This window comes from Penaeus vannamei, chromosome 27, assembly GCF_042767895.1.
Source record: "Penaeus vannamei isolate JL-2024 chromosome 27, ASM4276789v1, whole genome shotgun sequence".
Taxonomy (NCBI): domain Eukaryota; kingdom Metazoa; phylum Arthropoda; class Malacostraca; order Decapoda; family Penaeidae; genus Penaeus; species Penaeus vannamei.
The window spans coordinates 10005407-10017906 of NC_091575.1; the positions used below are offsets into that span (position 1 = coordinate 10005407).

Sequence of the window (12500 nt, forward strand, 5' to 3'; positions counted from 1 at the left end):
GTGTTTACTCGGCTGCTGCTGTGGAATCATGTGTTTGGCTGTGAGTAGTGATTGTGTGTGTGTGTGTGTGAGAGAAAGAGGGAGAGGGAGAGAGAGAGAGAGAGAGAGAGACAGAGAGAGAGAGAGAGAGAGAGAGAGAGAGAGAGAGAGAGAGAGAGAGAGAGAGAGAGAGAGAGAGAGAGGCAGGCAGACAGACAGACAGACAGACAGACAGAGACAGAGCCAGGCACAAGTAGAGACAGATAGGGATGTCTTTCCGGGCCCTTTCCCTTTTCTCATATTTTCAAATATCTGCGTGTGTGCTTATTGCCAAAAATTATACTTGTAACAGCGATAATGACAATATATGAATGTGTATGGCGAAATCAAGGGATATTTTGTGATTGTAAATACGCATTCTCATATGATGTATGTTCAATTACAGTATGCGGGGAGACCAGGCCCGCGTTCACACCACTACCAGGTACTTAAAATCCGTACTTTTCAAAGATTTTGGTCTTTTTTCGTTTTGGATTTGCCAGACGCAATGCCTCACCGAACGTATGACGTGTTTTTGGCATGGTTTGACTTTTCTTTGCACTGATTACACTTTGCACAGTGAGCTGCCTATCAGGAACCACTTTTAAGGTTTGTGTGTATTTTTAGGATGAAGTTATAAGTGTTGTTAAAAAAATTCTGTGCAGCTTTACAATAACAACCATATTTTATTAAGGCAAAGGAGCGGTACGGAGATACAACCGACATGCTATCACATGTGTATGCATACATTCAAGCACACACCTCTGATAATGGGCGATTAAATTATTGTTATTAAGTCCGTAAGGGAAGGCTGATTCTTCTTACAAACAGCCGGATATTAGAGATAATTGCATCAGATGATCTAGAAGAAAAGATAAGAATCGGACGCACGGAGAGTCAGTGAGATATTAGCGGTACAAAACCCACCTATTGTCTGCAACGTTGCAAGAGAGGGATGTGTCTGCAAGCAAGTACCTCAGCCTTGCAGGAGAGACAGTCATCGCTTCGGAGGACAGACTGGTCTCGCTGGAAGTGACCTTGCTGGATGCTGGATTTGATGTGGAGGTGCTGCTTTGAATTTATTTATGTCTTATCTTTTACTGGCCATGTAAAAAGGAAAAAGAAAGTAGTGTTTACAAGCGATAGTTTTCCTGCTCCTAGTTATCCATATTTGTTGATTAGTGAACACCGTCACTTTCAGAAACAGATATTAACTAAATTAATCGCGCCCGTTGTTAATGCTCCTCGCATTGTAAATCAGATTTTATTTCCCCATCCTATAAAGTAGATAAAAGGGAGAGTTTCCGTCTTGTCACTGGATTTACGGAAGTATTTGCCACAAACAGTTCAACATTCAACCTTAGATATTGTAGCACAAAAGAAAGGGAGAAAAAAAAGAATAATTCCAGATATATTAATCCTGTAAATAACAGTTTCTGATCCGCGGTATTCTCGGTGACCACGTCGTCGCCGCCGCCGCCGCCGCGCAGAAAGGATCTCTCCCCTCGCTCAGGTTAATTACATAAGAGCTGGGATTAACCCCTCACTTATTATCTCAATGGCCTAATCTCACTTATCATTAGCAGTGAGCGGAGAGCCAGCGCACAGCCCTAAACACTGCAAAATATCTCCTGTGATGAGAGGGTTGGGCCACTGCTGTGAAAAATATAAACGATCTATGTATAGTATTTTACAAAGGTCATGAGTCCGCGGATCAAGTTAGCAGTTGCTGCGCATATCGACGATTCATCGATTTTTTTTCCTCTCTTTTTTCATTGCTTGCTGAGCGTGCTTGCGTCTTGATTGCGGCCTCCTCCGCCGACTCCTTTTCTTTCTCTACGTTCCAGTCATCTTCCTTACTCTTCCTCTTTCTGTCTTTTGCCACTTACGCTTTATGCATTTTTTCGTTTCACCCTTATTCTCTTTGTTCTTCCCTCCTTTCTGATTACCGGCCTCCTCCCCTTTCTTTTCCCCCGTTTTCTTATCTTCTCGTCTTTTTGCTCTGAGTGTTTTTTATCCTTTTTCTTCCTTCCCTCTTTCTTCAGTTTCGCCACCTTCGTGTGATAGTTTCTACATGCGAATTATTATTCAAGGGCGTCCGGGTTATTCAGTTACAGATGACTTCACTCGCAGTCGTGCCTTGGTTATGCATCCATACTAAAGCGCACGGGATGCAACAGGTCACTGCATCATCGCCACCATAATCAGCCATGCTTTACGCGCTCGTAACTGTTAAGATACATAATCATCAGCATCAGCCGTTATGCTTTCCAATTACCTGGGTAATGGATGCAGGTCCCGAGGGGCATAGTGATTATAGGCATCAGTAATGCAGCAATTGTATTTGTTTATTATGTTGACTTAACTGTTGTAGAATAGAGGGGTAAGTGGGGACGGTTCCATTTACCGAGGCATAAATTGACTCCCGAGTATTTACCCCTGTTGTATCGGCGGTTCAATGGTTCTTTGACGTGCGGGAAACTCGCGGGCTCGTTTGGTGTGCTATAGAGTGTGCATTTTGTTATTCTGAATCCAGTGGGGATTGTTGTGGTATTAGTTGGGTAAATATTGTACAAGGAGGTATGATGTTGGTATTGATTGCGAGCCCGGAATGTCGTTTACATGAGGAATGATTGATCACGTCGAAATGGAAATTATTTCATCTATAATCGCTGCCACCATAATTGTCTATGTCAACATCATAATCATTGTCATATCACAGACACCAAAATCAAAATCGTCGTCATTACCATCAGTGCTATTCACACACACACACACACACACACACACACACACACACACACACACACACACACACACACACACACACACACACACACACACACACACACACACACACTAGGAACCGTAATGTCTTATATACTTATTTACTGTTATCATTATCATTTTTTAATGTTATTGTAATATTTCTTCCTATTTTCATATTTACATAATTATTGTAGTTGTTATTTTTAAATGACCGCTATTATCATCATTATTTTCATTATTGATATTGATAAAGATGATAATATTGATATGATGATAAACTGAAGAATGAAGAAAGAAAGATAGGAAGGGTAAATAACCCAAAAACTCTTAGTCTAATATCCTCCAATACATGAATTACATTCAGAAAAAAATCTTTGCTCATGTAGGCCTACGCAAAAACAAGAATGCTCTTATAGCCACGCACATAATACTCCCAGAGACAAAGCTTTTGTATGTATAAGCATTGTCCCCTCCGCGGTTCAATGTCCAGTTAATAGGCCGGTAATATCGGTAACTAATGAAAGAAATGACATGAGCATGTGTCTAGATCATCATTTACATATAGGCCTACTAAACTAGCCGAAAAAACATACACATTGGCATTAAAAAAGACTTCACGCCGAAGGAATTGCCTATCTGTGGTCGAGTGGCTAATTTATTCTCATTGATAAATGGTTTATTAATGATAAGTCCATCTTATTAATGACCTAGATGACAGATGACTCATATGGCACAGGGTAGAGATTAGTTATAAACACTAACCGACGATTACATTTTTTTACTTTCAAAAGCTGTCTCGCTCTCTTACACTTCACTAAATGATGTTCCACAACCTTTTGGATTTAAGTAATCACTGAAAGATGACTGGCAGGAATACGTTTAGAAAAAAATGGAAGAGACTGATAGAAGGTTAGAGAGAGAGAGAGAGAGAGAGAGAGAGAGAGAGAGAGAGAGAGAGAGAGAGAGAGAGAGAGAGAGAGAGAGAGAGAGAGAGAGAGAGAGAGAGAGAGAGAGACGGTGGGGAAGACAGACAGGACAGAGACGTGAGGGAGGGAGAGGGAGAGGAAGAATGAAAATGAAAAGAAGCTTTAGAGAGTGAGAATAAGAGTTAAAGTTGGAGGCATGAGAGAGGGAGAGAGATAGACAGATAGACAGATAGATAGAAACAGAGAGAGAGAGAGAGAGAGAGAGAGATTTATGTAAAGAATTCACGCATGCACATGCGCGCTTATACATACTGACACGTTTCCACACCTTTCTCAGAAACCTAAGTGTGCAAAAGCGATATCCCGGCTTTGGAGTCGCCACAGAGAGCTTGCTGACGAAGGTATGAGGAACGTGGATACGGTGCAGAGGTGGAGGATTATGAGGGCGTGGTAGGTGTGAGGACTCATGGCGTCCCGGAGTTAACGCCCTGTAGCATACGTTCATTATTTTTACCTTCGTATGTTGGAAACGTTTCATCACGTCCACAAACCTTCTTAGAATCAAAGTCACGTTAAAATCTCAGCGAAAACCCATCTCTCTCTATATATATATCTTTGCCCAATCGCTTTTCTTGCAAATCTACGTGAACAGTAATTCGGAATGGTATCAAATCCATGTATGTACAGATATCCGAAAAAAAAAATACGCCAGCTACTGCCGCAAAGTTCATGTATGTAGTATATGTTTATGTATGTGTATTTTTATCGACGATCTGTGTACAGCAGGATGACGAGGCCTTCTCCCGGGCCTAACCCAAAATGTACCGTCTGAAAGCCCCCGAGACGCCGCCACCCACCCCAAATAACCGTACTCGCCGTGTACATAGGCCTATGTCAGTGCAGTGACCTTGTGTGGGAACAGAGGGTCATTAAGGTCGTTCGTGCAGACGCATTAATCACTGGGCCGATATGCGTATGGAGGCGTAGAGGGGGATCATTACCGCGGCGGCAAAACCCAGACGTTTGCAACAAAAAACGGACCACCTGCCTTAGGCCTTCCTTGGGTTACGCAGGTAGGCTTTCTTGGCGGTCGATGCCAGATGGCTCAAGAGGACATATAATCCACACGTGTTATTTAGTTACGATTAGTATATTGCACTTTTTTTGGTTACAGAGCGTGAGATTTTTTCCTCTTTGTTAGTCAGGTTCCGATATTGCCTTGAGGTGCCATGGTCGGCGAGCTGTCATGCGTTTGGCATTTCTGACAAAGAGGTGGTTGACCCTGAACGTACCCCCTGCATGACAGTATCCTTACTCATTATATTTTTTTCTTCGCTCTGAGAGTGTTCCTTTACGGGGTACATCTCATTCCTTACTGAATTTTGTCTTGTTGGATAAGAAGCTTACCATATTGCGTTTGATTTAAAACCGCATCTTATACTATGAGGTGAACACGGCTCCTTCTTAGCGGAAACCGACACATGGTCCTTGTTATATGAAGTATCAAGTATAATAATAATTCATTAAGTAGATTGCCTTTTTTCTGTTTCGTACCCTAGCCCCACGATTATATATTATTCCGACGTTCTAGCCTACCGCAAGGAGATTGATCATATTTTGTCCTCTGTTTTGCCTTGGATTTTTTTCCCAATTTCTTTTGGTAGGAATGTGACAATGGGATACTACACGAGTTTTTGTTTTGCTCTGAAAAGATTTTCAAAAGTCAATCATGGCTGAGTAATGATTTATTTGTGCAAGTGCTGTCCGTATTTATTTCCTTTTTTGTTCTGTTTCCTGACCCCTTCCCAAAGTTCCTCTCTTTGTGTATTTCAGTTCTGCTTCTTTTCATCCCATTCTTCCTATCTATCTTTCAGTCTCCTACCCTCCCAACCCTCAACAGTCCACAATCTTCTCTCTCTCTCTCTCTCTCTCTCTCTCTCTCTCTCTCTCTCTCTCTCTCTCTCTCTCTCTCTCTCTCTCTCTCTCTCTCTCTCTCTCTCTCCCTTCCCCTCTCCCCTCCCCTCCCCGCCTCTCCCTCTCCCTCTCCTCTCTCCCTCTCTCCCTCTCTCCCTTTCTCCCTCTCCCTCCCTCTCTCTCCCTCCCTCTCCTCTCTCCTCTCCCTCTCGCTCTCTCTCGCTTTCTCTCTCTTTCTCTCTTTCTCTCTCTCTCTCTCTCTCTCTCTCTCTCTCTCTCTCTCTCTCTCTCTCTCTCTCTCTCTCTCTCTCTCTCTCTCTCTCTCTCCTTATCACCCATACAGAAGGAGGTGTGGGTGATGAGAGACAAGCATACTAGACAATATTATAAAGGGATTTGCCGATAGTTAAGATGGGAGGTATGATGGCGGGAGAGGGGCTAAGGGTGAGGGAGGACACATGGAGGAGTAGAGTGAGTTATAAGTTCCTCTCAGTGATTTGCCATGGTATTCTGCGTGAGATATATCTGAAATGTACTTTCGCATTAAATATATGACATAATGTGTATAAAAGTCATAAGTGATAGTAAAGTAGCAAATGCACGGTGACACCTGGCTCTTGGATAATAAATATTTTGGTCTTGTCAAGTCACTTTTACTTTGGTTTATATTCATTCACCTATTTTTATTCTATTTGGAAGTTTAGAATGAAATTAAAAGTTATTTTTCTTGATGCTATTTTATTTTTTTAGGAATTACCTAGCCAAGTGAAGAACAAAAACAACAACGTAAATTAAAGGCATCCGCTTGATATACAAACCCTTATAGAAAATAAAGATTTTTTCTATTTTTTTGTAAGTTTGTATAAATGTACGTTGTTATTGATCTGCCATAAGTGTCCAACTGTAAGAAAACTATGAAGGAAAAAGTATCCTCATAAAGTGACTGTTTGCCCAGCCCTTAAGTGGTCAGAATACGGTCGAGTAACCCGGTGTTTGCTCTACACTCTGGCCACACCATACACACTCCCAGATACTAATTACTAGGTGTCCTGACTCGCGCGTATACGTGTGTGTGTGTGTGTGTGTGTGTGTGTGTGTGTGTGTGTGTGTGTGTGCGCGTGCGTGTGTGTGTGCGTGTGCACGTGTGTGTGTGCGTGCGTGTGCACGTGTGTGTGTGTGTGTGTGTGTGTGTGTGTGTGTGTGTGTGTGTGTGTGTGTGTGTGTGTGTGTGTGTGTGTGTGTGTGTGTGTGTGTGTGTTTGTTGTTAGCAGTGATAAGCTAAGATCATCAGTAAACAAACAAACAAACTAAAATATAGATAACACCATGAAACAAACAAAGTAGCAGGAATATCTACACAACTCCGACCGGTCATCAGAAGATGCTGGCCAGCCAACCCCCCCCCCTTCCCCCATCTCCCTAAGACGCACAGGTATTCCGAAGACAAGTCAAGGTGTAAAAGGGGGGGGGTGATCAAATAAAATAGAATAAATAAGGAAAGGAGTTTATTTCATATTGATAGTAAGTTATTGTGTGATTTTTTTATCATTGATGGTGAGTGGACGGTGGAGTCTACTATAAAGAACGTTCAAAAAGTGGAGACATAAATAAAGCAATCAAAAAGACAATTAACGGAAAAAAAGGTATTAACACATTGCACTAGCTTCATAAGTGAGGGCCAGTAAAGATAAGTGCTCATAATTCTACGTATTAAATTTTGAAGTGACAATAATGGTAACACAATACACATGTTTATACATGAATGATGGGCCACTACAATTTACTGTACACTTCTATTTTAGTTTTTAAACACAAGAGGTCTACTTTGCTGAGACATCTTATACGAAACTATTACTTTTATGAGAGAGAGAGAGAGAGAGAGAGAGAGAGAGAGGGAGAGAGAGAGAGAGAGAGAGAGAGAGAGAGAGAGAGAGAGAGAGAGAGAGAGAGAGAGAGAGAGAGAGACAGAGAGACAGAGAGACAGAGAGACAGAGACAGAGACAGACAGAAAAAAAAATCACGGAGACGGAGACAAAGAAAAAAAATCAAGATAATATTACCCACACACAGGGATGCCGCCGCAAAGGCTATCAGAGAGCCTTGATATTCCTTGCATAAGGGACACAAAAATCAAATTACAATGAGAGACGTACGTTCGCTGTCGAGGTTACATACAGGATTACTTTTCATGTACGGACGCGCGCCGCCTTTCTTTTTATGGTAAACTAAGTCTTCTCGTGTCGTAGAGGACAAAGTCTTGGAGAAATTCTTTTTTTTTGTATTAATATCTTTTCACTGTGACTTTTAAAACTTAATATTTTTTCATTATGTGTTTATAGTCTGTGTAAGGCTTTTTCTTTACTCTTTCTTTTTTATTTACAGGTATGTAAACAGCCTTTGAGAGAAGGAGGACTAACTTGTGAGTTCATGTACTTTTTTCTTGTTTTTGCTTACTGAGAAATCGTATTAAATCTAAGCTTTTAGAGGGGCTTTGTGTCACTGTAACCGGGTGGTTTCTGATATAAGTCGCAAAGGAATCACTCGTTAGGCACGTTCTCAGTCAGCAACTGAATCGAGTAATATGTCAGCCATTCTTGAAACCATTCAATCAGCCATTCACGGTAGTAAGTCAGCTAACGAATCAATCAATCAGGTGGACTGTCAAACAACCTGCAGATCAGTCAATCAGCATCCAGTCAACCATTCAGGTCGGAAGACAGCCAGTCTGTCAAACAATCAGTTAAGCAGTCATACAGTCAGACTGAGCAGATCAGGCAATCAGTCAGTCTGTCAGTCAAGGTGGATCAGCCAACCAGTCAATCAGCCAACCGCAGTCCATTATCCATAATATGGGTTCAAACTTTCATTTGTACTTTTACGACCATCCCTCCTCAAGATATATTGCATCGGTCCAAGGGAAAGTACCAAATAAAATAGTCAAAAAGCCCTATAATTCACTGAAGACGGAATACTGTAAATACGGTACCAGAATGTCCCTTTATCCAGCTGAAGCCAGGGAAGCTGCATGTCAGTTTGTGCGTTGTCTCTTTATCTTAAGCTCATTGTCTTTTTGTCTAATGACCCGTTCGTTATCTCATGCTTTCATCGTTCGTTGTATCGTTGTTTGTTATCTGTGTTTGTCGTTCGTTGTATCGTTGTTTGTTATCTCTGTTCGTTGTCTGGCGAGGTAAGTTTTCACAAAACACTGAATTCGGGTACTGTTCAGTAAAGGTAAAAGGGGCTAGGTCCATTTAGAGTTAATATGTAAAGTTTGTCCCCCAAAACAAGCGGAGTTTGGAAGAAGTTTCACGCCGCTTGTGTTATTATTATCATTTTCCTTGTTTGTTATTTTCGGTCTTGTTATTTTGTTGATTATATCTGCTGCCGCTCCATGCCACTTACGGTTATTGATATCGAATAATGTTATTAGTATTGCTTCGTCCCCCTACGTAGATTTTTTCTTATTTTACCTTATGGCCTTTTAAGGACTGAAAAATTGTATTTATTAGTGTATTGATATCTTTCGCTGTTGTCGCTGTAATTTTTTTGTCTTTTCAGTTATTCCTTCCTTCATACTTCAACCTTTTCTTTTATTCATAATCGCAAGCATTTCTAAATCTTTGGCTAAATGTTGTGCTTTCTAAAGTGTTTTGTGCGTGCGCGCGCGCGTGTGTGTGTGTGTGTGTGTGTGTGTGTGTGTGTGTGTGTGTGTGTGTGTGTGTGTGTGTGTGTGTGTGTGTATATATATATATATATATATATATGTGTGTGTATTTATATAATATATATATATATATTATTTATATAATATATATATATATGTATTTATATAATATATATAAATATTTATATATATATTTTATATATATATATATATATATATATATATATATATATATATATATAGACACACAAACACACACACAACACACACACACACACACACACACACACACACACACACACACACACACACACACACACACACACACACACACACACACACACACACACACACACACACACACACACACACACACACACACACACACACACACACACACACGCGCGCGCTCCCATATATATATATATATATATATATATATATATATATATATATATATATATATATATATATTTATATTTATAATTTCAGCTCCAAGGCACACCATTCAACCAAAATGAAATACCGGAAAAGCAAAGTTAAAGACGGGCCAGAAACAATAATTTTATACGGAAAAATAATCACATACGAAAGTCAAATCATTTGATTAAGGCCATTCTAGCGGATCGTTTAGTCAAGCGAAATTTTATATCTGGAAGGTGACGATCAGGGTCTGACAAGTATAACCCAGTTTGGATAAAATTTGGTGGACGAATGGAAGGCGAATCAGATACTTAAATTTAGAATAATTCCTAATATGAGGTCAGAATCGAGTTGAAGATCAAGTTTTCATCAGTCAAGAACAGTTCATACATGCTTTGACCCAAACGGGTGTTCTATCTATTTTTATCAATGACTATAAAGCAGGTAGTTTAGCATTGTCTTGACGGTGCAAATGATATGTAATGATCTACGTTTGAAATTCATTGCGTTACACCTATGCTAGCAGTGAAATGGTGCGTGCTATGGAAGTGGTTAGTTCGTGTGGTTTGTTTGCCGAGGATATGCATGATTCGTGGCGGCCGGCGTGTTCAAGTCTCACAGGTCCTCTTAGGCCTTGTACTTTCGGCGTAAATATTCATGGAAGGAACTTGGGTTGTACTCTTTGGTATGTGCTGTGTGTACACTGCGGATTCCCTATGTAGGTCTCTCTCTTTCCCTCTCTGTCTGTCGGCTTGTTTACCTGTTTGTCTGTCTGTGTTTTTTTTTTCTCTCTCTCTATCTATATATCTGTTCATCGATTTTTTTCTCCTTTTTCTGTTTTCATACCTACATACATACATGCATATATACGTACATACATACATATGTATGTATGTATGCATGTATGTATGTGCGCGCGCGCACATCAGAACGCACACAAAAGTTCTGTTACTAAGGTAAAAAAGACCAGGTTTCCAGACCGAAAAAATAAGGTCCGCCAAACTTCCTTCTTCCCGGGCTTCGAGAGCGGCCGCCCCTGCCTGGCCTGGAAACATTAGGCTGGAACAGAGCCATCACCAGCCAAGATGGATTAGCCTGGAAATGAAAGTCGAAATAGTTAAATCTTTGCTGGGCTTCAGAGAGTCGTAATGCCCCATAATGGAGACGTTCCCTTCTGGTCTTTGGTTGGGGGGGAAGGGTGGGAGGGGGTGGTGATGGTGGAGTTAGGGGGAGGGGAGAGGTAGGGGTCGCATTTTTTTTTTTACTCTTTCTTTCTTTTGTTCTTTTAAATGGTTTACTTCGTTTTTTATATTTGTTGGGAACTTTGTTTATATATTTTTTGTATCTTGTTTCCTCTTTTCTCTTCATTCTTTCCTCAACCGATTCACTCAAGAAAAAGATATATATACGAGGGGATGTGGACCCGTGGTATATATTTACTAGCAGGGAGATACAAAAGCAAAAGAACATATGCAAACACATGCATACATAATTTCACAAACAACCAAACAGTACAGCCATACATAGATACTTTTATGGATAATGTAGACGCACACATTCATGCGCATATCGAAACGCGCTCACACACACACACACACACACACACACACACACACACACACACACACACACACACACACACACACACACACACACACACACACACACTCTCACTCTTGCACTCTCACTCCTCACTCTCACTCACTCACTCACTCATCTCACACCACTCACTCACTCACTCTATCACTCACACTCCTCCTCACTCACTCACACTACACATCACACACACACACACACACACACACACACACACACACACACACACACACACACACACACACACACAAATACAAACACTTCAAGGCTAAGTGTAATCTCCGCGCATTACGCCTGGGACCAGATAGTTACTCTGGAACATCATACCAATCTGCCGGTGAGAACAAGGCCGAGGAGGCGAGGAAAGGGGGATTTGGGAAGAAAGACCTCCCTTCGCTGTTTCTTTTCACTCGACTCGGGAAATGACGGTCTGGGGGGTTCAGGGGGAGGGGGATAGAGATAGGATAAAGGGAGGAGGAAGAAGGGAGAGCGGGAATGGGGTTATAGGGTTGTATGAGGGAGGGCGAAGAGGGAGAGGGGGTGAAAGGGCTTGTAGGGATATGTGGGGAAAAGGCGGAAAGGGAGGAGGGGAAGGAGGGGTTATAGGGATATGTGAGGGGAGAGGAAGGGTGGTAAGGGGTTTGTAGGGTTGTGTAGGGGAAGGGAGAACGGGAGAATGGTTGTAAGGTTGAGTCGTAGGGGTGGAGCGGGATGGGTGGAAGGGGTGGGCAGGAGAGCCAGAAAGTGGATATGGTATGTGGGTGAGGTTATGGAAAGTGGGAACGGAGTGGAAAAGCAGTTGTAGGGATGTTTGGGGGATTTGGATGTGTTGAGGGAAGGGAAAGGAGGCGAGGAGAGATAAGGTAGTAGAAGGAAGGCAGGGAAAGGAGGGAGTTAGAGTAGGAAGGGGTTTGTAGGGATGTGTAGTTAAGGAGAGGGAGAGGGAAGAGATGGAAGGGAGAAGGAGAAGGGTTTGTAGGAGCGCTGGGAGAGAAGGGCGGGAAGGGGGAAAGCCCGGGAAGGGGTTTTTAGGAATGGGTTGGGAGATAGGAGGGAGGGAGAGGGGAGGGGATGGGGGAGAGACTGAGGTTGTAACATCATCATCCACGTAATATCCCGTCGTGTAAGTACATTAAAGACAAATTTATGTTAGAGGTCCCCATCACGAGCTCCTCCATGGTGGTGGTCTG

General features: G+C 41.8%; 1 protein-coding gene across 4 annotated transcripts in view; it reads left to right on the forward strand.

Moving 5' to 3' along the window:
* LOC113821596 (zinc finger protein rotund) overlaps window positions 1-12500 on the forward strand; it is a 656570-nt gene that overhangs the window by 200184 nt on the left and 443886 nt on the right. Inside the window, exon 2 of one of the 4 annotated variants that reach the window (XM_070140818.1) lies at window positions 425-463. The exons of the other annotated variants lie outside the window; for them this stretch is intronic. Coding sequence (XP_069996919.1) covers window positions 425-463 — 39 coding nt within the window. The remainder of the gene's footprint in view (window positions 1-424; window positions 464-12500) is intronic. 4 annotated transcript variants of the gene reach the window in all.